At 41.5% G+C, this 26,977-nt stretch overlaps 3 protein-coding genes across 3 annotated transcripts in view; 2 read left to right on the top strand and 1 right to left on the bottom strand.

Annotated features, from left to right (window-relative positions):
- Window positions 1–6,625, bottom strand: part of furinb (furin (paired basic amino acid cleaving enzyme) b) — a 63,755-nt gene extending 57,130 nt beyond the window's left edge. Inside the window, exons 1-2 of the mRNA XM_029433331.1 lie at window positions 6,573–6,625; window positions 4,915–5,194 (exon numbers count right to left, since the gene is read on the bottom strand). Of these exons, the coding sequence (XP_029289191.1) occupies window positions 4,915–5,091 (177 nt within the window). The 5' untranslated portion in view covers window positions 5,092–5,194; window positions 6,573–6,625. The remainder of the gene's footprint in view (window positions 1–4,914; window positions 5,195–6,572) is intronic.
- Window positions 6,626–12,133: 5,508 nt separating this feature from the next.
- On the top strand, window positions 12,134–21,297 carry accs (1-aminocyclopropane-1-carboxylate synthase homolog (Arabidopsis)(non-functional)). Its single transcript, XM_029433419.1, has 18 exons — window positions 12,134–12,815; window positions 13,070–13,210; window positions 13,385–13,527; window positions 13,656–14,317; window positions 14,429–15,192; window positions 15,268–15,327; window positions 15,415–15,485; window positions 15,583–15,652; window positions 16,781–16,847; window positions 17,343–17,440; window positions 17,649–17,726; window positions 17,924–18,024; window positions 18,526–18,615; window positions 18,723–18,768; window positions 18,909–19,050; window positions 19,748–19,890; window positions 20,052–20,205; window positions 20,473–21,297. The coding sequence occupies exons 4-18, from the start codon at window positions 13,678–13,680 to the stop codon at window positions 20,889–20,891; spliced, it is 2,943 nt and encodes a 980-aa protein (XP_029289279.1). The 5' UTR covers window positions 12,134–12,815; window positions 13,070–13,210; window positions 13,385–13,527; window positions 13,656–13,677; the 3' UTR covers window positions 20,892–21,297.
- A 558-nt stretch (window positions 21,298–21,855) lies between these two features.
- Window positions 21,856–26,028, top strand: LOC115009847 (uncharacterized). The gene is made up of 4 exons (XM_029434113.1): window positions 21,856–22,088; window positions 22,244–22,448; window positions 24,232–24,423; window positions 24,841–26,028. The coding sequence occupies exons 2-4, from the start codon at window positions 22,256–22,258 to the stop codon at window positions 25,110–25,112; spliced, it is 657 nt and encodes a 218-aa protein (XP_029289973.1). The 5' UTR covers window positions 21,856–22,088; window positions 22,244–22,255; the 3' UTR covers window positions 25,113–26,028.
- The last annotated feature ends 949 nt before the right edge of the window (window positions 26,029–26,977 follow it).

Here is a 26,977-nt window from a genome sequence, read left to right as displayed (position 1 = left end):
CAACATTTATAAAGTGTTATATGTCATAGTTACATGTGCTATAACGCTAGGTTACTATTACGACCCCATACTATATGTCAACCAAACTACTGTTACATTGAATTAAGACCTCATTTCAACCTCATTCAAGATCTTCACTGTTTCACAATTTTGATGATTTTGTAAAGATCATCTCTATTTTGGCAACTACTATGGACAAAAAAGTTATCCAAGACAAATTAGTCAATAGATCCTAAAGATTTGTTTCAATTGGTTTGACCTCCATGCTGAGCCACTGACTTACATTTTGAATCTGATCGCTTTTTTACTTTGGGCATCAGACAATGTGAGATTAATCACTTCTGCATGATCTAAAAAGATCAATTTCACTCCTCCAAAGTGAATATTTATTGCAGTGACGAGATGTAACAAAAAAAAAAAAAAAGAACAAAAAGGAAAAATAGACAAACAAATCATTCTGAAAAAGACTTGGGACATTAGTGGGACATTAGTGGGGCAGAGCAAAAACAACAAAAAACTGAGAAAGAATCTTATGCTTTCCTAGAATATTCTCCTGTTACCTTTATAATATATTAGCACCTCTGGAGACTCTATTTATTGTGATTCGTTAGTGCCAACGGCAAGACTTCACAGCTTTTATTCAGAGAGGAGCTCTCTGAATTTTCCCCTTCAAAGTCCTGGGGGAAATAGAAGACAGCAAATACTGCAGGTGTAGGCAATGCTGCAGAACAGTGTAGTATAGGTTTACCACTGAAACTACAGTGGCAAGTGTGGGAATATGAACATCTCAGAAGGAGTATGCACTAGAGAGAAAAAAAAAAACACAGAGATGAAGAACCAGAGCGAGAAAGAGAGATACTTTTGATGTTCCGTTTAATAAACAATTACCTTAAAATGAGGACAAAAACATCAGGTCGACAAAAACATCAGGTAGCCAAACAAATTAACTGTCACACACGCGCACGCGCACACGCACACGCACACGCACACACCTCCCAATTGCACTACAGCCAAATGAAATCAAGATAAAAGCAATGACACTATCTGATACAATCAGCCCGATGGAGCTCGCTTTACAAATAAACTCAAATATAAAATAATCAAACTCTCCTCACCCCCAGCGCAAACTGCCCTTGTGCATTCTTAAAAGCCTTACTGTCATTTCTTAAGCAATAAAACATGAACTCAAACCTGAAGTGCTGTGACCAGCCAGATAAGTAAACCAGATAGATAGATAGATAGATAGATAGATAGATAGAGAGAGAGAGAAATACTGAAACAACAACAACCAAGAGAGAATAAGATGTATTTCATGTATTTATTTTGATACATTTCATGCCAATACACCTCATTTGGATTAAAATCAACAAAGAGAGAGTGATAGAGAGAGAGTTAGAGAATTGGCTGGTAGTCCTGTGCATCACACAGTTGGCAGGGTAGCATGTGCAGAGATGTGGACAATGGCCTTGAAGCGCATTACACTCTATCTCGCACAGAGCGGGTATGTGTTTGTGTGTGTTTGGGGCTATGATGGTATGAAATTTGAAAAACAGTGGTCTGAAAAAGCGAGAAATTGCAGCAGGAGTATTGAATTTCGAAGGCATATTATAGTATAAATTATAGTATAATCAGCCAACACAGGGCGACTGCAATCACACATTTGCTCACCAACTGGAAGTGACCCGTTACCTCCGCAACACAAGAGCCAGCGGGGAGTTTTCCTGCAGCTTTTGAAGAGGGCTGGAGCAGCAGAAGGTGGGAAATGTGATAACCTGTGTATTGTATATTTCAGATTACACTGATGCCACATTTTTGAGTATGTTAGCTATACATAGAAAAGACCAAGAGAGCCAGATGGAGAGTTGTAGATAGAGAGCGATAGAAAGACATAGAGAGACACAGCGAGAGCCTCTGACATTAGGAGTCTACTCCACAGAGCGGGGTGATTCAGTCTGTCAACGCCCACGGAGCCTGCCCATCCTCATAAAAACAATGATTCTGACTCGGCTCACCAAGAACGGAACGTGACATTTAGCTCTAAACCCGAGTCCGAAACTCCCACGCAGACACAAAGACATTATTGGATGAAAAAACACCCACATACTATTAAACAGATTACAGAGAAACACATATAACAACCCTCCGTGACAAACTGTAAAATTATGATTCACACTGGGAAGTCTTGATGATTTTTATACTTAAACCCTGGTACAACACACACACACACACACACACACACACACACACACACACACACACACACACACACACACACACACACACAATTAAGCAGAAGCATAATGAGTGAATTTTCAAATATGTAGAGACGCACCAAGACAATAAGGCATTTCTGAGTGCAGCGAACAAATATCAGTTTCATGATGATCCCGTAATCACATTAGTGATAAAAATCCCATTATCTCCTGATTATACATGAGCCTCCTTTCTCTCTTCAAGTGCTCTGCAAAACAACCACCAATCATGATGGAAAAATGACTAAGCCTTTTCCCCTATAGGCCCGCAGCCATACAAAGCCTTTAACACATACCGTCACATCACCCAGAGTGGACAGCACAGACACTGCACATAGCCTGTAGATCCTTCTCTCTTAGCACCCACTCAGGGACTAGAGACTAAAATAAACCTTATTTGGGTGCCTCTGTGAAACAATGACTGAAGACGTACTCACACAAAATCTAATTCCAGACAGTGGATACAACTACATTTCACTGCACTCATGCTTTTTTCGGGTTTTAATACCATACTCTTAGCTAACTTCCTTCTTATTTCTTTTGCAAGTGTCTGACACACACACACACACACACACATCTTATTTTCCAAATGTGAAAAAGTTAATTATCAAAAAATGTTATACCCTCTTTCCTACTTCTCCTTTTGCCTTTTATCTATCTTCACCCTATCTAAACAGATGACACGTCTATATCCACCATTGGAATATCTTCCTCTCACAACAACACTGCAAAGAGAAGCTACACTGTAGCATTTCTTCAGGAAAAAGAGCACATCTGTAAAAGAGACAGATATGTTGTGGGCTGTGGTGTTATGCTCCCAGAACCACAGAAAGGTTGGCCGAGTAGTCGAGTAGATTTGTTTTTTTTTTAAAGGACCCACTTTGGGGCTACATTCCTGTTCCGGGATCTGGGTGACTTAATGTCAGACGCACTAAAATGACAAGCTGCCACATGGCATCAGAAATTCAGTGACAGCCGTCTTAGAAGACTCGTTCCTGTGACTGCTTCTAGTTCTACTCCTTTGACTCCATCATGAATTAACATATGGGAAAAATAAAACTATAAATCTCCACATTAATCTAGTGGTTTAACAGCCAGAGGTTGGAGATGTCTTCGTGGTTTAGGGGGAAATTGAGGGAAGAACAAAAAAAACAGAAGAAAGAAAGCCATAAAAGTTTTTAAGGGAAAGTGATCACACAAGGGGAATATGAAAGAAAGAAGGATTGCCTCGTTCATATGAGGAGAGACATTTTTTTCCTTTGCTCCACAGCATTGTGTATCCCTGGGTGATTGTCTAGAAGATGTATGTGTGCTCTCTGCTCTGTGAACAGAATATTTAACATTTCATTTAACCCAATTCACTAAGACTAGACATTGATTCTCTATCTAGAATTCACAGGAGCAATTAAAAGTAAAAATGTGGGGCCGTTACACCTAATGTACACGTTCTTTCACTGCGCAGTACTATGCCTTTTCAGATTGTCGGAACAACTGCAACTATCCAAATCAATACCATATGAACACCAGATCCAAGCAGAATGTAAGTCCCTCAAACAAGCTCAATGTTAAATCACATGGATACAATTTAATATTATATAGTTGATGATAAAAAAAGCATTTATTCATGACACACATGTAATCTTGTCCAGATTTGCTGTAAACCCATGTGACAACAGTTCTCTATGATGAAAGAGAGACTAAAACATCTGGCTTTGCACTCCAGACAAAGCTCTATCTTTGACAAAATAAAGAAAGATAAGCCCAAATTAATTTTGCAAACCCCTCTTTTTTAGAAAATCCTCTTTATTTGTGGTGGTGGGGTGCGAATATGCAGAACCACCTACGCATATTCCTGAGAAGTAATCCAGAAGGCTGTTCACTGGCGTGTGCAGCACTCCAGTGCTGCTCCACAAAGACGTATGCAAATGAAGATACAGTCTCAAGTGGAGCAACAGGGGCAGAAGGGACCACATAGCGACTCACTGTGAACTGCTGAGCGCAAATATGGAAAAGCTTACCCCTCGAAGCATTTTGATATTTAAGGGACTTAACACGCGACTGAAAGAACAATAAGTCACTACCCCGTCCCCTCTCCACCGACTCTTCAGCTCTTCTGACAATTATTTTTCATTTCGCCTATCTGCAAACTGTTATGACAACAACTCATTTAATTAAAATGACTTGGCAATACCAAAAACAGAAGCTGAAGTGGTGGCAATAAATCTAAACTACATACATCATAATGAAATTAACAACCTTCGCTAAGACCCTGCAATATCAGCCTTGTTATTCCTGTCTCTTCCGAACACTTCACTGTAAACACAACTTTCTGCCAGTGAGTTTGGAAGTCATGCATGCCCCACTTAAGCTACAAGAAATGGAGGAGGCCTCACTTTTGCAATCCGCTGCAAAAACAGGATTGCCTCGAGGGGTCACGTCTGGCTGTCTGCTGCATGGCTTTGATGTGCAACAGTTTTTTAACATTGATGGTTCACCTACAAGCCATAGCTGTGTATGGATACAGTCTCACAGGTCGTTACATAGACAATTCATGAGAGACGCCTCCTCAGCGTGGACAATGCAAATGCAGAGACAGACAGACAGACAGACAGACAGAAAGGCACGCACGCACGCACGCACAGACACAGAAAGTAGGACTTACATTGCCGTGGTTGATGAATCCGTGTTCCCTGGCAATGCGGTCGGCCTCCTCTGGCCCCCCATTGATCTGGACAGCCCAGGCGTTGGTGTAGACCTCTGCAGCATCAATCCACTTCAGTTCTGCTGTCAGGAGGACAAGGACTGTCCATAAGTGCAGCAGGGCCACCCTGGCATCCATGAAAAGGAGAACACTTCACAGGGCAGTCTATCCGTATGTTTGTCACTGCTTCCCAGGCAGAGTGGGGCTGCTCTACCTTACAGCAGCAAAGTAGAACAGTGTCCTAGAGATGAGAGGACAGAGGCAGCTATAAACACAAACTGGCCTTCTTAACTAGGTCCCTCTTGGTCCTGAATTACCTACTGCAGATACCATTCAGAAAACAAACCCAAAACTGCAGCACAAATAAACAGCACACCCACATCCCTTATCATGCATCATACTTAGCTTATAGTCCACTGTCAAAATCAGAAGAAAAGAAATGTGCAAAGCATAACTATTAGGTCAAAACAGACATGGGTTCTGCCAAACACAGAATTATTTTTCAATCCTCCCTCATCTTTTTCAGACCTGAAATGGTAATATATGATAATGATATACAGTAGGCATGTTGCAGCAATACAGGACGAGCTCCAAGCAAGCCGGTACACAGCTGTGGCAACTAGACAGGCCAAGGCGTCTCAGGGGGAGGACATTTAAATGCTTCCGCAGACTGCTCCTAAGTTTTAGGATATTCCAAAATGTACATTCAAACAACCACTTAAAGGTTCAATGTGGAAATTTAAACATAAAACATTAAAACAATTACCAGAATTTAAAGAACAGTGTTCATGTAAAAGACGTCTATGTGTTGAGTTGTAGAGATATCTACTGAAGTCAGCATGCTAACTGACAGTCTGTAATACCACTTGTTCCTCTAGAGGCGATAGTGAGTCACTGTAGTTCCGGTCTGCTCTCAGTAAAATATTACAGCCATGTTCGTGTCTGTTTTATAGTTTGTTTATTGGACATTTAAAGTGTCCGAAACCAAAAAAACACCAGCACCACCTTCGCTTCGTCCTCTCAGCTGCCAGGAGGCTGTTTTGCAGAGTGTTCAGCTGTCGACAGCCCCGGGAAACAGCGTAACTTCAGTTAGCAGTTAGCTCGAGTTCAGCCCGCTGTGACTGTCGGCGCTGGGGCTTGTTCTGGCTGAACTCAAGTCTCTTTAGCCGCTGACTGGGGTCGTTTTCTAGTTTCTGCCACTTTGAATTTAGTCCAATAAACAAACTAACGTAACGTTACACGGACTACAGTCCCGGTTAACATTAGTGCCCCGTAAACACAGATGGATCAGCCCCACGTGAAGATTATAGGCTGATGTTTTTTGACTCTCAGAGTTTCAGCAGTTTGGTCAAATGTTGATATTCTTGCCCACTGCCCAATGCAATACACAATATAAATAATAAATTAGAATACAATAAATATGACAAACTACTACAACTATTAGTAATTGTAAGGACCTAGATTAGAGGTGAAACACTGCCCCCTATTTCTTTGGAGCAAGTGGCTCAGAATTACACATTGAACCTTTAATATATGTGAGAAGGTACTGTACAATGTATTTTAATTGAATAATAAATGAACAAGCGTGATAAAAAGGAGCTTAATTTGAGCACACATACAATAGAAAAAGGGTTTTATGCTCGGGCATTCTGCGGGCCTTTGATTTGTAGCTCTTTGAGTCGTAGGAAAGGAGCCCGTAAGTCGCACATAAAAAGGAAAGATTTGTGGTAAGTTAACTGACTGAGTGAGAAGAAAGATGATACGGTGTGGGAATCTGGTAAGTATATCAGTCCATCATAAGATGAAGAGGATGGAGGTGATGCAGGTTTTAAATGCCTGTCCAGTCCTACTGCTGATCCCGCCAACGTGGCATCAAAGCGCCGTTCAATGAGTCAATCCCTGTTACACTGCTGTGAAAAGAAATAGGAGCTAAATTAAGTGTTCAATCTAAGCCTTTAGAATTGAACACATTTAAGTCTCTTGTGTTCACGTATTACTTTCGACTGGGGGGGGGGTTAAAAATTCAAAGAAATTGAATTCCCAATATAAACCTTCTTAGCAGATGCAAAGGGAAGTATGATGGGGGAGGGGGGGGGAAGCAGCTGCGCACATGGACTGGTTGTTCTACTCATCACCGTGGCAGGTTGTTCCAGTCAGTATTATTATTTTTAAACCTGGCAGTGATGCCAAAGTTAGGTCTAAATATGTCAGACGATGATAAAAAATGATTGAGCACATTCATGCTCCCTAAAAGACTATTCCTTTATTTTGAGCACTCAATAAGATTTTTACTTGCTCTATCCTTACATCATACTGTCAGTTGTGCTCACAAGACATCTCATGAACTTGTAGGCAGATTTTTTAGGATCTTTGCTCAGCAGTTTTAGGCTCCCAGGGAGATAAACCCTTTTCCTCATAATGACCATGTGGTCTCTCCTCTATGGCCACACTCAGGACAAATTAACATTTTTATCCCCACTCCCTTAAGGACCTTTCAAAATCGTCCGTGTGGTGTTCATTCATCATGTACTGTCATACAGTTCCAAATTGTGGAGTGTGATGAACTTTGCAGGCTATTGGGGGCTGCTAGGGGGCTTTAGAAGATAAGTCTTGTTAATAGATTTTTGAAAAACAATGTGAGTTTATGTCTTCTCAAGGTAAGGCAAACCTGGTGTAGAGAAAATTGTTACACTGAGTGTGTTTGGACTCCTCACAGGAATTCAAGGTGAAAGAAAAAAACATGTATTTTAAGTGCACTCCAATTAAATGGTGATTATTTTTGGCAGTGGGAGGTATTTCGTCACTAAGTCACCTCCTGACACCACAGTACTGGAATATACACAGTTGAAAGCAACAATATAACTGCACAGACATAGTGATGACATGTTACTTTATTTATATATAAATATAAATATAAATATATATATATATATATATATATATATATATATATATATATATATATATATATATATATATATATATATATATATATATATATATATATATATATATATATATATATATGCCCACAGACATACAATAGGACTAAAAACATATTAGCCTTTAGATACTCTTTGCAAACAGGGATGAGATGTATCACAATTGCTTAAGCTTGGATCCTGTTTTTTTTTGTTTTGTTTGACTACTACTTTTAGTGAGTGCATGCATATTGATTTTGCACAGTGAATATGCCGTGTCAAATAACCGGCTCTTTCAAAGGTAATTGGTTTGAAGGTAAGCTGTCGTTTTTCCCTCGAGTTTCCCCTAAAATCCATTGTCCAAAACATTCTTTTACCAACACACAGGATGCCCTCGCCCTTCATTCACCAAAACAGTTATACCCTGCTTATGCATATCCAACTATTCAAAGAGGAGAGGCTCACTGATTGTATCTGAGCTTCACAAATACATTTAGGAGTGGGTGTGTTTGGAAAGACAGCAGGAGAACTGGTGGAAACATGACCAGGGGCTGTCACTCTTCCCGTGGTGCAATTCTTCTGAGCTCATTAGACGCTATGCTGGAGTTACAAAAACAGGAGCAGGGGGTCTAGTGTCACCGAGAGGGCTTAAAAGAGGGAGGAATAGATGGAAAGAGAGGAGGAGAGAGAGAAGGGGGTATCCCTCCCCCACACAGCATTATGGAAAATAACAAGCACATAACACAACGCCCAACAACACCTTCTCTCAAAACACAGCCGGGAGAGGAGTTAACAAGAGGCTGCTTACTCTTACAATATACATCAAAGGCCTAAAAATTAGAAGAAACTTCAACCTTCAAACCACAGGAGAAACTAAGACTTTAGGATCCAAACTACAATGAAAATAGAAAATCACTTGCATAACCTCTTTCAAGATTAGTACATCACTCGAGTGAGGCAGTGGAAATGCAGGGTGACCATTGGTATGCTAAAATAATACAACAACTTTGAATGATTAATTCAGCACCTTGGAGCTATTGACAGAGCACCAACTGTAGTTTGATAAGGATGGTGAGAGATTTTGATCAAAGATTCCTGTTTTTCCCAAAGAAATACCCACAACAACAGGCGCTGTAGTTCCTATCAAAACACTCTGCACAGACGATCTGTCGATACAATTCATAATGAGCAATCCTATGTGCCTCAGCATTGACAGCTGACGTGCACTTGAGGAGCGCACTTCACCGCCAACCACTTCAGTGGAGCTGCTCAGTGGCCAACACAACTGCGATGTACAAACTAACCTGTGATTCCTGTCCTGCGACACCCCCTCACTGTATAACTGCACTGAGAGAAGAGGGAGATGGATCAGCAATGCATCAACTCTGTGTATTCATTATAGTCTTCTTGATATCATCGTTTGAACCCGTGGGCAACAGAATATCCAGCAGTGTAGAGCACTGTTGGGTATTAATCTACAGACATGCAGCTTTGATGAACACTAGCTTTTGAGATCTGTTGTGAGCCAGACTGTTGAAAAGAGAAAGAAAGTCGAACAAGATCTGGGGGGAATTTTGCCGTACAGGGATATCATTATGGTCATATTAATAATGTATCTATGTTGCCAATTTAGTTATCAATATGTTGTATTTTGCTGATCTTTCAGGCTGTTTTATAGCTATATGATACAATGGTTTATACTGTATTGTGACCTACAGCAACAGCCCAACACATACATCAGCAGGAGGTTAATGATTGGTCAGTACTTATCACTATTGACATTATTAATTTTGACTGCAGATGTGGCATATTTTGGCAGGCTTGTTATTTATGTTTACTAGCTATTGAAAATAATTTCATAATTACATTTCAAGTGGACTGTTCATTACCTTCATATCTTATATTTACTGTTACTGCCATTTTAACTAATAAAGCTAATTGCTCAACTGTAAAATATCTGGCTGCATGAAACATCTTTGAACATGCCAGATAAAATGTACATCAGCCAACTCTTTTAACACTCTCTAACATCCATCTCAGCATTGGCATTAGAAATCCAGTATTGGTCAGTTGTTGCTGAGTGAAATGATTAATAAATGACTGTGCTTGGCCATCATTTCCACTGCTGATTAAAATACCAACATTAAAACTGATAATGTCACCACTTTATCAATATCATGGAACTGAGTCCAACACATTAAAATAGCCTAATATTTGATTTTATAATAGCCCGGATCCAGATCTGGTAGTAAAGAGTCGGAGTTAAGAGAACTGGGCTTGAGTAGGGAAAGTTTCCAATTTGAGTTTCTTACCCATCTGAAAAATGTGTATGACCAGGGAAAACACTTGACCACGAGCTGCACCAGAGAAGCTACTTAGTGTACAACAGCAGAAGCCTATAGTTACATGTCCAATAGTGCAAATGTGTTGGATCTAACAAACATCATGCATTCCGTTAACTCTCTCTTTAGTATCACTCCGGAGAGAGGCAGTACAAATAAAGTGACAGAATAACACATGCACTTTTGAGTCTTGATGGGGGTGAACACACGCCATTGGTAATGACAAGCACACAAGGCTGTGACAGACCACACGCAGCCCTCCACCTCTATTTCAGGCTGCCTACCAGCCAAGTCAACCCCCACCATGTGCTCTGAGCTGCCCTCTCACAGAAAACCAAGGCACAGGAGAGTACTGCCGCATTTGTAAGGAACCACTGACAGCCAAGAATCCTCTCCTGAGATTGAAAATTGCTCAAAGTTAGGCGAGTGTGATTGGAAAACCGGAGGCATTGCACAGACATGTCAGGACAGCGGTACACAGCTGGAAGTGAGCTGTACGGCGATCATCTGAGACACACTTTGAAGTGAGCGACAACAACGTGACTGAGTACCACCGCTAAAGCATGATCCATCTCCGCTGCCTACGAGCTACGGAGATGGAAAAGTCTGATAGAATGTTGTCTAGGGCAGCAGCAATGTGTCCAGGAGAAAGAATCAATTCTGTAAGTGATGTGGTGTCCCACAGAGATCCGACTCAATATTTAACAGCCATCTGAATCTTGGCATTGTTCCCGGTGTCAAACATTCTCTCATTCACAACAATGTCTGCCCTAGTTTATAGATGAGTTATATTGTTGACAAGTGTTCCTTCCTACTTTTTACTCGTCCACTGCATTCCTGTTTTATGCTTCTTATAAAAATGTGCGCTTCTAAGAGCTCACAACTGAAGGATTACCTGTATTGTTAAACTGAGCACTGGTGAGGAATCAACAGAGCTGGAGAGGTGGTGTCCAGGGCAAAGTGTGTATGTGAACCACTCAGTCCAGCTTCCTCCAGCAACATAAACATAAACAAAGGACCAACCCTTTTAATAGCTTGGATCTCTTAACTGGCCTGGGCAAGATTTAGGCCGGATAAAGTGAACATTTTTTTTTGTTTTTTTAGGGTAATCTTTGATGCGTTGAGGTAGTGTAATCCAATTTAGGAGGAAGCTTGGAGCTGTGCTGCTTGCCTCAATCACTGGTGACCTTGACTTCCTCTCTTGTTGAGATCCCAGTGGAAGTTGCACTTGAGGTAGAAAATAACAACGATAAACAGAGGAAAAGATAAGATGCATTAGATTACTTTAAGTTGGGTTTTTCAGCATGCTGGTTCAAACTGAGCCCACTTTTCTTAAAATAGGCACACATATCTAATGCCAGTGTGAAGAGGAATAGTGTGTAGTGCAAACAATATCTGCCTTGCCTGAGAAGCAGAACTAACTGAAATATATTACAGCAATTTTGTACTTGATGAGGGATTTAGCCTATTAAAGCTTCAGGGTGAATAAGAGAGAAAAGAATAATGTAATAGTGTGTGCCAAGAGAGACAGAGAGGAGGGATGAAAGCAGCACATTAATCTGAATTAACAGTCAAATGAGACATGCTTCAGAAACCTACACAATAAATACAAGAGTTGCACACATGCCGTTATCTTACCAACAATAAACTTCGGAGAGGAAGCGCTGCGGACCAAAGCTGGTCAAGTCATGTCTCCTTCAACAGAAAAAGGTCCACCTATACTGGATTAAGAAAGCCTGTTACCCACACTGGGGAAGGGTTTACCTGACTGGGAGGACTGGTAAGAGCTGCCGGCAGCGCTGGCAGAGACTTTATGCTAAAATAGCCTTCATGCTTTCCGCAACTACTCTCATTGTTCCCACCCACTCTGCCACAGCTCCCCTCCCTGCTTTGAGCACATCTAACTCGTGGCTTTTTACAAAAACTAAGATGCCAATGAGAAACGAGACGTCATGTCTCCTCATTATCTTCTTCTTCCTCCTCCGGGCGAAGACTCCCCTTTCTCCTGAGGCTTGACTTTCAACTTTACATCTAACCTGAGGCTGCACGTCCTCTACTTGGTCCAGGAGATGAATAATAATGCAAGCTGAACACGCCCATCATCCTCCAAAAGTGCTGAATTCAACTATCCGGTCTTGCTTGTTATCCGCCACCAACTTGCCCCCACCACCGTGGTTATATTTTCATAGTAAACTTCAGCCGTCGCACCCGGTAATTTCTTTAACGGTTTCTTTCACATGGCTTGTTTTACTGGCTAGAGTAACGTTATTTTGGCATTAATTCACACACGCAAAGTGAATACACGAATAGGAAAAAAAAATGGAGAATAAGGGGCGACGTGCCAATAATACAGTATAACGGTTCACTACTGGATGGAGATGACAACAAACTGCCACGAACCAACATTCTCCAGGAAATACGTCACGTTTAGAGCCGACTGGACTCTCCGGTGTGTTTGATTTGCGTCACCGTGGTCGTTTAAATGGGCGGGTAACCGATTTTATGTAGCCCGAAGCAGGATTAAAGCATATAATAAATGTACCTACGTTCACGTGTATCCACTTTTTAATCGATGTTAACAGTTCACCTTCTTAAGCAGGTAAAATAAATGAATTCGTTGCATTATATCAAATTATAAATTATGATATTACAGTAAAAAGTATACATATAAACAAGAAAATTATGTCAACGACATAGCCTCTATTAATGCTTGTCTAATGGTAAAACAACGCATTTTTTGTTGCCCGAATGATGGCTGTTTGTGTCGATTTCGACCACTGTCTTTGTTATTTTATCTTTACAAAGGATTTCTGGGCTACGCTTGTATACAAAACACACATCCTTGTTTTCCAGATCTCTTGGTTTGATTGCTGTGTGTGACCGCCATCTTCTGGATGTCTATTCAATTTACACAAATGACTAAAAAGCACATCGTACGGTAGAGGGGGCCATAACACAAAGCTCTCAGTCCGCATGTCATGGTTGTGTCTACCCGTAAGTGAAAGACCGTTTTCAGCTGCTCCGCCTTTAGCACGGACCAAAGTTATCCCGGAATAAGGACAGCACGCATGTGCCGTCAACCCGGATGTAGATATCTTTGTTCGTGTCTGTTCTCCATTTCGCCAAGTTATGACACATTTGCTCCTAATAATGAATTATACATTTTAGCACCCGCCGAAGAAAGCTCTGCCATTCCAAACCAGTCCAAACCGGGTTAACCGGCCGTGACATGTGTCGACCTACGTGGATGTCACTGCATCTGAGTGACAGCTCCACACACAGTTTCCGAAGAGCTGCACTTATGATTTACGGTGAGGAAACACAAGTGTGTAAATAGCGTACATATATTTATTGTTTACCACTTTAAGCCCCATGGCTTCTCGGTGTTCTTGAAGTTGCATTGACTGAGGTAGGCTTGTTTATTAATCTTGTGTTGCAGAATACGTCCTGTGACTTCGAGGATGGACTTTCGTGGCAGGAGGCATGAGCGAGGGAGCAACTGGACCGACCCGGAGATAGTGGAGCTGCTCCAGCTGTGGTCCGATGAGTCGGTCCAGATTGAATTGGAGAGTTCATTGCGCAACCAGCGTGTATTTGACCGCATAGCCCACATTTTGCGTGAAAAGGGTATCTACCGTACCGGTGACCAGTGCAGGGAGAAGATAAAAAAGATGAAGCTGGAGTACCGCCGCATTAAGGACAACCACAAAATGAGGTCCTGGAAGTTCTATGATGTGATGGACAGGGTGCTGGCGAACCGACCAGCTATTACCTACTCCTCCTTGGGCGGAGCTGTCATAGCTCAACAGGTGTTTCAGAGCCAGGGTGGACCTGAAGCATACCTGCAAGGACTCCCAGCAGGTACCTTTGGTCCTACTTCCTCAGGGGGGTTTCTGTTTGGTCACCCCCCAAAACCTGGAGATTTAGTGGATATTAAATGTGAAGATGATGAGGAGAGCATGCTGAATTCAGGTGCGGCTCCCCCTGAGATGTACTATGGATCTGGAGAGGACCAGGAAACTGATGGTCAGTCTCTACTGGGGCCAGAGGACTCTCTGGGTCGAGGAGAGAGCTCAACAAATGCAAGAATCTCACCCTCAGGTTGTCAATCCAAATACTATCATTATTGTTATTGTCACTATTACTGTCACTAAAATAAGACTATAGGGTGATAGGTATTTTAAAAGTTATTTCTCCCTTTCATATCCCCAGGTTTTAGTGACCTGAACAATGCCTGTTCTGCCACAGGCGCCTCACAGGCTGTTGGGGGTCCTGTGCCACGGGACACACCTGAGCTGCCCAGCAAAAATGGTCCTCATACACCAGCCTCTGGGAGACAGAGGAAGCGTCGCCTGGGTGGCAAAACATCATGGGGCCTTGGGAATGCTAGGTGTGGCGGTCAAAGGAGCCTGGATAAAGCATTGGCCAGCTTCCTGAACTGGCAGCAGTCAGCAGAGGAGCGTCTCCTCTCCCTGGAGGAGGCGCGACTGGAGAGAGAGTTGCAGGCCGAGGAGCGCAGGGAACAGCGGGAGGAGAGGAGGGCCGAACAGGAGCGCCAGCACGAGCTCCGCCTGTTCAGCATGCTCACGGGGGCATTGGTTGCTGTCAGACAGGGTGCTCCGACCGCTGCGACAACACCGACTGACCCCTCCTCCTCACCCCTAGCTCATCTGTCAGCCTCACAGATGACCACAGCTGCCCCCTCTGTCTCGTCATCTTTATCTCAGCCACCTTCAGAAGCTCCCACTACACAGGCTGTTTCCACTCAGGAGACGATAAAGTCAACACCGCCTACATCTATCAAGGCCTGCAAAATGTTTCAGAGTGTTTTGGCAACAGCGAGAGGTGCAGAAACTCTCGGCCCCAGCGCGTACCTGTCCAACCGTGGCAACAGCATCCGACAGCATCAAGGCATTCTCCAGGAGGGCTATGTCCAATATGCAACGGACAAACACCACGATACAGATAACCCTGATGTGAGTTTTCATGAGTTACAGCTGTCAGACAGACACATTAACGGTTATTTTATAAACTCTTTTTCTCACTCCCAGGGTATAATCAACATGGGTACCAGTGAGAACAAACTATGCTATGATCTTCTTCATAAACGGGTAATATTAACAGTGCAACCGCCTCCTGGTAATCAAACTTATTCTGCCTGAATTCACAAATTAATTGAATTTTCCTTTCTGATACAGCTGACCAAGCCTGAAATGCTAAATATTGACCCGTCCTTGTTGCAGTATTCAGACTGGAGGGGACATACATTGTAAGAGATTAGACATTTATCTTCATTTTAGATGAGTGGCTCGTTTTTTTTTAAAAGTAGAACCCGCTTATAACCTTTCCTTTTCTCTCCCTTTCAGCCTGAGAGAGGAGGTTGCAAAGTTCCTAACTCACTACTGCTGTTCTCCAAACCCACTGAAAGCTGACAATGTGAGTGACAGATTATTGCTTTTACTGCTGGAGTGTAACACAAGTAATATGGACAGTCTGTGTAAGACAACTGCTACAGTCAATTGAATATACTTTATAATATAGTATAAGATACTGAATAGTGTGTATGGAGGAAATGACAGTTAAAACCTAAGGGAGTTTGTGGAGGTTCTTTATCGTATCTACATTCGGCAGGACTACAGTACTTACTGTTTCTCAGAGGGAAATATTGTACAACATGTATATTATGACTGTAGATAGTGGGCAATATTTTACCCACAACATTCTGTACTAAAGATATAAATAATCTCCAAGAGTGTGAACTACAAAACACTTTTTTCAGAGCAGTGTCACGATTCTCCAAATCCATGATTCCATTTGACTTTCTATTTTAAGGTCACAATTCGATTGGAAACATTTTTTCCAGCACTGACTGCTAAGCCATTGTTCGGTTCTGGACTAAAACGACAGCGTGAGTTTAATTACCAGCAAAAAGCCACCAGATCCTGAACTGTAGTTCGTTGTTTATGTGGCTAACGGGGGTTTCTCCGTCATCTCTGACTCGAACAGTGCAGTCGACATGAATAAGGTTCTACAGCCAATAGTGTTGCTTTTATATAAGCGTAGCAGTTACGAGCGACTGTCTCTCTGTTGTGCGTTTTCTCTGGCCGATGACCTCATGGACAATTCACTGCCAACAATTAATCCGCGGGTGGTGGGTGCCAGAGCCTTAAAGCCTCTGTGTAACAAGTCGTTCTGGATTTCTGTGATTTGTGTAAAGAAGGTTCTCAGCTCATGACTGATACCGATGTCCAGCAAATTATGTAATAAATAAGTCTTAATAAGAAAAATGTTTTACTGCTGCTGCAGTAGACACTCTTGATAACAGCCATTAATTCTCAAAGATGGAAGCAGGGAATTAAATTAATGTAACTGATTAACTCGTAATGATTATAAAGACGCTAAATGCTGCAACTGAACTAATATCTTTTTTTTTTTTGTGTAATCAACTTAATTCGCAAATGTAATGAACGGTTGTTTTAGTAGGGGGATGAATTTGTAGCATATTTATCTGGCCTCCTCCTGTGCCCTGGGTCTTTCATAACACGGTGGATGTGTGTGTTTCAGGTTGTGGTGATGAATGGCTGTGGTTCCCTGTTCTCGTGTATCGCTGCAGTGATTTGTGACCCTAAAGGTAGGTTCAGAATGCACTGACATACACAATACATCCTTATCTACTCTTTATGAATGCAAATGTGCACAATAACAGCAGGAGTTTTTTTTCGTCTTGCCTCTTGTGTATTAAAAATGATCACCATATTCAAAACAACAGAATGGGGAAGTTGTAGCATAATCATTTAAACTTTTTCACTAATGTAAGCATTAGGCAGCTACATAAATTGCTTTTTCTTAAGCGCCACTGCAAGCAAGGCCTCATTTTAAGCTATGTTATTTTTTGCTCTAAGTGCTGTGAAAATCATAACCCTGAAAAAGCGGACCACGTTTGTCTATTTAATACCAACCTTGATGGTAAATGCCAGGAACATTTAGATTATCAAATGTTACTAATTAGTGAATTTGCTTCTGAATAAGCAATCCAAATGCCCTCTCATAACCTAAATAGAAGTTTATTTGGGGATGTATGTGTTTTGGAATTTCATGTGGTCAATGTGTTTTCTTCCTGTTGTAGATGCCATTCTCATTCCTACTCCTTTCTACGGTGTCATCACTGAGGATCTAGATATGTATAGTGATGTAAAACTCTTTCACGTTCCTCTCGACTGTGAGGTAAGAACACATCGCCGTATTGTCTTGCAGTTCTCACTATGTGCTTGTGCTTAACATGTTTGGTCTACATGTACTTGTTCTGCTTTACTATATACATTCAATATAACTCACATTTATATGGACATGGGATTCACCTTTAAGTGCATCCTGTAAGGTGTATTGTCAGTTGTCCAATTTCAATGTTGCCTTGTTATTCTTTTATTTTTAGGCCGATGGCAAAGACAGCAGGCCTTTCCACCTTACTGTGAGCAAACTGGAGGAAGGTCTGAAGAGGGCTAAACAAGAGGTAAGTCATGAATGCATTTATTCTTAAGGACTTGCCCTTATGAATATTTAAAGAAAGACCAAACCACTCCAAAAATGCTGAGACAAAATTCTTATTTTAGACCTATTTTTCCACAGTGATTTTTCTTTTCTGCTTTATTTCTAAAGACTGAAGACTCATTTATATTTATTAAAAAAACTGGCCGTTCCCTTTTTTAGGGTTTGACTATCCGGGGTGTTATTCTGATGAACCCCCACAACCCTCTGGCTGAGATCTACACCCTGGAAGAGATGATTGCCTTCTTGGAGTTTGCCGAAAGGTATCTTTGCCCCACTATTATCTCACACTGTTGCCCAACACTGTAATCCTCCCGGCAGTCCTGTGGCTCCTTTAAGCACATCTCCAAAGCACTGCATACAGTTCCTAGTGTGTACTCTTTTATTTTTACGGGCCGAGAGCTCTGTCCCGTGTGTGGAATATCAAATGCTCTTGATGGAGTTTTATCACCTCTCCTAACCATCAGCATATTGTCAAGTGCAGCCATGTGCCAAAGAGTCTCCTGCACCATCTATTGTTTTCTAAATGATCTTGCCAGAGTAATTCCCTACTCAGACGCTTGCAGGCACTGAGCTGTTGTAACCATAAACCACAGTGCTTTTACACTGATGCAGGACGTTGAAGGGACCATTTTACATTTCTGTTGCATTTTCATTTGTCACAAACAATCATTACCAATATAAAACCACGGTTTAGTAATGATGCACTGTATATATTTTATTATCTTTCTCTCTTTATCTTTCTCTCCGATTTCCTGCTTTAGAAATGAGCTCCACTCTATCGTTGATGAAGTGTACATGCTGTCGGTCTTTGATGAATCTGTCGCCTTTCACAGTGTCCTCAGTATAGACAGGTACTTCATGAGCCTAACCTCTGCATGATTACTCTATTACACCCTTAATCATAACGACTGTGACTGAAGACAACCTCTTAACTGCTAACGATGTGCACTTATTTCAGTTTGCCCAACCCACAGAGGACGCATGTAATGTGGGGGATGACCAAGGTACGTACTGTGCTGCATGAGAGTGTGCCATTGTGACACTTTTTATATCCCTGCTCACAGTACAGTGAAATCTCAGCTTTTCTCCAGTGGGTGTTTGCTTTCACCGGTCTTTTTCATATACTTCCTCTTGTCGTTTCTAGGACTTTGCAATGGCAGGATTCAGAATAGGCACTCTCTATACCGAGAACAGAGACCTCGTGGAGGCTTTGGCTCAGCTGGGCTCATTCCACGGTATATCTGGAACCACACAGCGGCAGGTAGCACAACTGCTTCAGGACAGAGGTACGGATCAAGGCTCCCCATGTGCTTTTGTAAACACAATGTATTGAGAAAATAATCTCAATTCTCTCCTTCTCGCTTTTGTTTTCGCCTTCTCCTTTTCAGTTTTTACAGGGTTTTCTTTTTCACATGCTGTCCCGGTACCTGAACGTGTCCTTTCTATGTTTCATAAATCAATGACTTCTGTTGTTGCCTTTGTATTTGTTAGTATGTCCAAATTGTCTGCATGCGTATACACGAATTGGTGAAAAAAGTACAGAAGTATCCTTTTTTATCTCTTATTATCAAATTGTTCTTTGGGGTTTTAAACACTGTACTGTCACTGTGTCCCTTTTATGTTAAGCACCTTTTAGATGTTGCTGTATTTTAAAGTGTGCTATATAAATGAAATATTATTTTTATAAAAAAAATAATCCTTGCATCAACCCCCTTTTGGTAATGACGTAATTAAAACTAAGACAAACAGCTGTCCTTGTTCATAGGAAGCTATTTGTTTGGTATAAATTCTAATTATTTTGGATGCCAGCTTTTCAATAATTCAAACATGTGCTTTGTGCTTTATTCTCCTACTTACTCGAGATAATGTTCCCTTTTTAGACTTCCTCTGATATGACAGGAGCACAGCGCTTCTCTGCTGAGCAAAGACTTGTAACATTTAATTTACACCTACCTATTGTCACTTCACACTCTCGTGTTCCAGAGTGGATCAGCGAGGTATTTTTGCCCGAGAACAGGGGCAGACTGAAAGCTGCTCACAGTTACCTGACAGGAGAGCTGCGGAGTATGGGCGTTCCCTACCTGGACAGACCTGCTGCACTGTATGTCTGGGTTGACCTCAGAAAGGTACCAAGATCACCGCCACATTAAGATGTTGGCGCTGATATTTCAGTTCTTACTCTCACTAATTCAAAAATAACCCCGCATCTATTTCTTAAAAACATTGTGTGTGTGTGTGTGTGGACCGTAGGCTCGATGTGTCACTTCTGTCTCTCCCTTTTTGGCAGTACCTCAGAGAGTCGTCGTTTGAGGAGGAGCTTTCCCTGTGGAAGCGTTTCCTCAGACACAAGGTGGTGTTGAGCTGTGGTCAGGCTTTCTCCTGCTCCACGCCCGGCTGGTTCCGCATTGTCTTCTCCGACCAACAGCACCACCTTCAGCTCGGTCAGTCTGTAGGGTAATATGCCCTCTCGATCGTTCAGCTACTCTCTGCCTTTTATAATACGTTTTGAAATATTGATATCTACTTGTCAAGTGTTCAAAGTTGTTCTGCCTTATACTAGACATTGATTAGATCATATATATTACTTCATTTATTCAGCCAATGGTTTGTGTTATTCCAGTTGATCTCCTGCTTTGCTGTCTTAAACTAGATATTGGTCGGATAATAGTTACTGACTTGTTCTGTTAATGTTTTATGTTTGATTTCAGGCCTGAAGCGAATTGGTGCCGCCTTGAAAGAAATTGAAGAAAAAAGCAGCAGCCCCGATTCCCTCTCTATCAAAGAAGCCTGTGAGGAAAGCAACCTATCAGAGAAAGAGGACAGTGTAGATTCAGACAATGCTGCGGTTGTCAATTCAACATCACCACCCCAGAGCAAGTCATCGGACCAGCTGAAGGAGAAGGATAGCCCTGTTCCTGACACAGGCTCGCTGGCCACCGAGGAGTTGGTGTTGCTGGAGTGCCAAGCATCAAAGCCCGCAGACAGTCTGGACTCTCTGATTGGCACTCTCAGGCACCAGATCCACGCCTCAGATTGGCTGGAGAAAAACACTCCAGAGCTGTCTGCTGGGGAGGATCCAGAGATTCTTGATGTATTCAAGGCCCTGCTGCAAAAAGCCAGAAAGTAAGCTTAGGATAAACATGCACAAATGTAGCTGCCAGCTTTCAAGAGGCAGTACTTCAGCATCCGTCTTAGTCCCTGCGTTTATGGTGAAAAGCTTGACACAAACACCTGACTAAAGAGGAGAGAAGAAGGAAAGGAAAGCAGGCAAGGCCAGGATGGAAGGACATGACAGAGTACTTTTCTATCTGAATCTTGAGGCCTTATTTTTAAGCTGCTTAAGGAGACAGCCTTGCTTTCTTTTGTGAACGCCAAATGTAAATCAACCAAATCAGTTGCGTTTTATTGTTAAACATTTTAATCGTATTCTAAATTGTACATCTTTATTATTTTGTCATATGCACTTTATTTTATCAGAATGTATTTCTGTAAAGTTAATGATCTGTGAATAAAGGAATTAAGTATTGTCCTTATTTGACTATAATTCATTTAGAGTACATCTCAATTGACTTAAACATGTTTATATTTTTATTTTAATATATCTACTATCTTAAATTGTACAGAATTGTACTGAAGGCATGTCGAAGTGATGTTTTTTCCAACACTTTCTTTATGGTGGTCTGTGTGTGCCGTCCCGTTGCATCAGAGGCAAGCGAAGGGGGTGGTATGACGAAGCGGAGAGATATCTAATATCTCACTGTGCCCCGCTGTGAGAAACCGAGAGTGGGATTTCCTTAAAGGTTTTGTCACGCATAATGACATGCCGACACCCCCCACACAGTCTCTACATTTGACATAAACAGATATCTGAGTGGTATACTGATGTTACAGAGTGTCTCAATTATCAAGGGATGTTAGACCTCTCAACTTCCTTTTAATGTTCATTTATTATTTATGGCTTGTTTCTTAATGTTAGCTATACACAAACTACTTCTTCCAGCCATTGTTGGTGCTTTCACTTTCTCTACAGTGTGAGTTGGTGGGTTACAGTGGAGAATTCTAGGGGGAAATTCGGCTGTTGGCTGGGGGAGTTTCCATTGCAGCAGAGGCGGAGTAACACTGACATGTTTAATTTGCCAGTGAGGGCTTGTAGTCCTGAGCAGTAGTGTGGTACAAGTAGTGTGTTCTGTTAGCACAGTAGTGTTTGTACAGCTGTTACCATACTCTTAAGTAGTTCCTGTAGTGTAAATGTTGTTCTACCTGAACACAGAACTAACTTTATAGTTTTGTTCCTGAAACATTTCTGTTCTCTACAACAACACAGGTAAGAAGAGTACTTTGATTACAATTCTACATTCTTGAAGCTAATTTATATGAACTAAATGACTAGGTTATTTCCTTCTGTTACTCAACTTCCATACACTCTGATTACACCTCTATTTCCTCTGTTCCTGTCTGTTTTCCCTGCCTCTCTCTCAGTGGTGTAGAAATATGAAGTTGCTGGAGCTGGGGGACTCAATCAGTCGCTTCAGGTTCGCTCAGTCCTGTGTGGGGCTGGCAGGTTGCCTGTGTGTGTGCTACGCAGTCTGCACACCATTCTGGATGAAGGATAGGGGACTCTGGACTCAGTGTAATAACACTAAAAGTGACCAGACAAATCGTAAAGGTGGCAATGACTTCAACGGTGAGCAACGAGCCTCAGTTACATCTTTGACATTTTTACTGCAGTCAACAAATCAAATGTGTCATCTGTCTAAAGTTGTCACTCAGGGTTAGGTTAAATGTGACTGACAGGCAGTATAACATGTGGAATAAAATGTATGAGGTAGGGCGGCATATTTAATGAGGCATAAACATGTCTGTGTTGATAAGATACTGCTTTTGATCACACCTCTGAATCTCTAGAGGGGATCAACATCAGGACGGGCATTTGAAAAATCCTTGGGTTGCACAGGAGCTTCTAAGAGACAGTGAACAAGTTTGAGCTCGCTCCAATACCAGAGAAGTGCATTCTTTTCTTGAGCTTTCACAAGTCTTAGCTGGAGGCTTATGTGCTGAAATCTTGGTCAACTGGTGTTTGTCAGCTGGGCTACATCTTTTTTCTCATCATTGTTAACTATAAGACATGATTTCCCCTGTTAGTTGTATTTTAATCACACTGTGACTCTGCAAACACGCTTTCAGAATTAATCTAGAGTAGTGTAAATCCTCTCCCTCGCTTAGCGTGGCGCCACAGGAGATAATCCGCTTCCAAAATATGTTTGAAGACTGCTTTTTACCTGAAAGGTTTTAATTCAAAGCGAATGTCAAACTATAAGAACAGTATTTGTCAAGACATTTAATGATAGTAAATATACATTAGAAAAAACAACAACAAGAGTTACACCAAAGGTATTGTAAAATGAATTAGTCCAATAACAAGTAACTAAAATGGAATAGGAAAGTAGCTGTAAAATATTTTAGCTGTCCAATTAGTTACATTTTCCCTCATGTAAGCTGTACGTAGGTGGTTTGAACATGTTGACCCAGGGAAACGTATATTGAACATGACCTGAGGGAAAAAACATTGCTGAGAACATAAACGGATGTATCTGCACATAATGTTCCAGCAAGGGCATTTGGAGAGTAGATAAATATTGTTGTTAATATTTGCTTGGTCACAGGCAAAAATGTGGGACTATTTATCTCAGTTACAAACTGCTATGATACTGTTGAAGTAGGGCTAACACAATTTCAGAATGAATGTAATGTAGTGTGAGCTCATGAAAACTACCTACAAAAGTACATTAACTCTTGATTTTACTCTTGGTTTTCAGTTGTATGCAAGGAGGTGTTTGGTGATACATCCAGAAGGGTGTCATCACTTCCACATGTTTCACTTCATCATGCTATTTATAGTAGAAACGTAATGTAGCTGTGGTGGAAAGTTTAATTTAAGTCGTCTTATACAAATGACCAGTGAAGTCTATAATACTAAAATGAAGATTCTTGAGAAATAAGCGTGTCTTTGGAGTATTTATTAGTTGCAAAGAAGGTTCAATACAATAATACAGAGTGCAAGCAGTCTGGGTGAGGAAGATTTACACAGTTGACCCAAAAAGTCAGTGAGTAGAGAAGGGAGGGGGTGGAGGATTCAGACAGTGGCAGATATTAGGTAGACGCAAGAATACAATTGAGGGGAAGGGGTGGAAAGTTCCCACAGTTGCAGGTGTTAAATAGACAAAATAAAACTGTGAGGGGAGAGGAGAAAGATTCACCCATTTGGGATAGCCACAAGAAGAATATGGTTGGAAGAAATAAAGTTACAGAGATATGCTGGGCAAGACAGAAGTTTAATGAACCAATTATTAAAACAATAAGAATTTAACATGGACATATGACATTTTCCATTACAAATTAAAGTTCATATCAATCATTTCCTCTCATTTTGAACTGTGTTTGTGTGTCTGTCGTTGTGTGTCTTCCAGCCCTGGAAGCAGAGAGAGTATTTGGAGTTGTTTCCTTCCTCATGGCTGTGAGCACTGGTGGTCTGTGTGTGGTGTTTGCCCTCTGCTGGACATCTGAGACAGTGCGCTCCTACTCCAACACTCGCTCTCTCCTCATGGCAGGACAGGCCCTCTACCCCAGCACTCTGCTGCTGTTCACCATGGCCTCTACAGGTAACACCACTGCACTGCTCAGCATACGTGATACAGTTGTTTGCCTGAGCCACACACCATGTTTTTGTGTTTCACTAAATTAATTATTAGACTGCTGTTGTTCTGGGAGTTTTAATATATACATTTCAAGTGAAGTAGTAAAACATAGCCCCATTTCCAATTAACCTCCAAATAGCCTTTTGTGTTGTGTAGTTCATGTCAAACCCACACCTCCAGAAATTATTTTATGTACTACTCATTTCCATACCCTGCAGGGCAGCAGTTTTTAAAGAGACTTTTTACTTTCCTTGGAATTGCAGTTCATTATCATACAAACTCTTTTCTAAAGCTCCAGGCACGTAATAATTGACCTTAATGACTTTTATCTTTTCCCCGCACTGATACTTGATTTGACTCGTTTTTCTGCTCTTTCTATAGGTTTCTTCTTCCTCCTCAGCTGGTCTTTTTTCACCTATCAGCACAGGGAAGAAATCCGTCAAGACTTTTCCACCCTCGGCTCCTCCTATTGGCTAGGGGCTTTAGGTTGGGTCCTGCTGTTGGTCGTGGAGATGATAGTCTTTATAGCTGAGCAAGCTGTTGTGCCCGACATCCTACCAGACTTAGAGAAGGCTGTGGAGTCGTGGCGGATTTCCTCTCAACTTAAGCACACTAAATGCTCGTTCAGCGATGGTTTTTACCCTGGTGCCTAATGGCCTTGTGTGGAGTCCAGAAATGAGGACATGACAGAGCAAATGAATGTTAATGTGTAAGTTGCACATTAACCCACTCAGACTGAACGAGAAACCAGCAATTCCTCGCTGCTTTGTAGATCTATACAACCAGACTGGATATTGATTAACTGTGTTGGGAGTTAAATGTTTGCCAGAGGAATTAAGACTGAATCCTGAAAGTCAGTGGGACTGAAGGCTTCAGCTTCCTGAAGAGCTGATCGTGGTGGTTATTCTCCACTTTGTTTTCAGTATTGACTGAAAGGAAATAAAAACAATCAACAATACTGAAAGTAGGCACCAAATGTAAGATGACAACTGTTCTCTGACAAAGTATGCATGTGTACACTGGTGTTTGCGAAGTTTTACATTTCATAAAGCGTTGTCCAGGTTTGACGAGGAACAGATCCAGCTGTGGGGGTTTCAGTTGGCTTTATGTCAACAAAACACTCCCTAAACATCCAACTAGTACCGGTAACTGAATATTTCAGCGGGAGCTGCTATGTAGTTGATGAATGTTAAAAACAGAGCCACCTTGTGGTTCCCATGTGACACTTTTGACAGTCCTCAGCAAAAGAAAAATAGATTATTTGTGTACAGGGACATCATAACATTATATATATATATATATATATATGGCAAATACTCACAGCAAATACACATTGTGTTCCTGTGGTGCTTTCCTATAAAAGGTATCAAAGGTGTTTGCTGATGATTAGTAATAATTAGCACACATATCTGTAGTCATACCCCCTTTCAATGATCCCTTATCTTATTACCAATTAATTGTCGTACGGTATATGGTATGTGCAACAAAGCGTACTTTGACAATGCTGATCATGTGCTGTCCCCACCCTTTCACAGTTCAATAAAAAGTTTCACAAGTTTACAACCATAACGTGTGTTTGTATCAAAGGTGAGGGTGGGAGGGACGAGAGCTCATATGTCTGAGCGTGATGGTTAACTTCTTGGACAGTTGTCCTACATCAGCCCACCAGTAGTTGCATGTGTTGTGAAGCAGAGGTTTTGCCAGACAGTCCTACGTGTGTATCCTTTTTGAAAAATGTACCCTTTGAATGTGCAGCATTGCAGAGCACTTGGACCACCTGACAACAGACTGCCTCCAAAGTCGTAATTTACTTTTCTCTCACACATACCCAGAAGGAGAGGAAGCACTCTGATTCTGGACGGCTTATGTTTATGTGCTCAACTTGCCAAAGTGGGGAAGAATTAAGTGGCTCTGGCTCTGTTAATTGGGCGTTAATCAGGTGTTGCTCTAATTAAAAGGCAGTTCCGCCCTGTTGGGCCCTGGTAATGAGTTTGTTATTAAATCCACAGAGGATTTTTGTCTCTTTTTCAATTTACCAACAGGGTAGTGCTTAATTGCTGTGTAAATGAGGGGAATGTCCTTGAAGGTCGTCTTGCATCAGCACTCGATCCATGAGCAGAATTGTTCTAAAGAGCTTCCCCACCCAAACTTCAAATGCATTCAATATACTGTGTTGACCTCTTTAGTCCAGCTCTGCCTCTCAGCAGTGACTGTTATTTTAATTCAATTCTAATTCTTAAAAGAAACCTCTTTAATCCTCATTTGCTAAATTGAGGGTGCAGGTATTGTTTGTAAATAAAAGTACTTTTAAAAATGGATTTCTTTTTCATCTAAATTTACTTTTATTTCCCCCTGTGGGTGCTGTCTGAGCCTTTGAAAGCAAGCAGTCTTTCATGGCTGCCAGTCTGTCATAAATAAACCCTGCACTTTTTACCTTCTACCACCACAAACACTGCTCTTTCACCTTCCTGAGAATATCAGACCAAAGGTTGAGAATGCCTTCAGAGAAAGACGGGCC

This window comes from Cottoperca gobio, chromosome 6 (assembly GCF_900634415.1).
Source record: "Cottoperca gobio chromosome 6, fCotGob3.1, whole genome shotgun sequence".
Classification (NCBI taxonomy): domain Eukaryota; kingdom Metazoa; phylum Chordata; class Actinopteri; order Perciformes; family Bovichtidae; genus Cottoperca; species Cottoperca gobio.
Note: the sequence above shows the minus strand (reverse complement) of the source record. Positions and strands in the feature narration are given on the sequence as shown.

Excerpts from the sequence above, each read along its gene's own strand:
- accs (XM_029433419.1), top strand. The coding sequence starts at position 13,678 with ATGGACTTTCGTGGCAGGAGGCATGAGCGAGGGAGCAACTGGACCGAC. Across the intron at positions 15,328-15,414 it reads ATGATCTTCTTCATAAACGG|CTGACCAAGCCTGAAATGCT; the intron begins GTAATATTAACA and ends TTTCTGATACAG. Across the intron at positions 19,051-19,747 it reads ACAACTGCTTCAGGACAGAG|AGTGGATCAGCGAGGTATTT; the intron begins GTACGGATCAAG and ends CTCGTGTTCCAG.
- LOC115009847 (XM_029434113.1), top strand. The coding sequence starts at position 22,256 with ATGAAGTTGCTGGAGCTGGGGGACTCAATCAGTCGCTTCAGGTTCGCT. Across the intron at positions 22,449-24,231 it reads AGGTGGCAATGACTTCAACG|CCCTGGAAGCAGAGAGAGTA; the intron begins GTGAGCAACGAG and ends TGTGTCTTCCAG. Across the intron at positions 24,424-24,840 it reads GTTCACCATGGCCTCTACAG|GTTTCTTCTTCCTCCTCAGC; the intron begins GTAACACCACTG and ends CTCTTTCTATAG.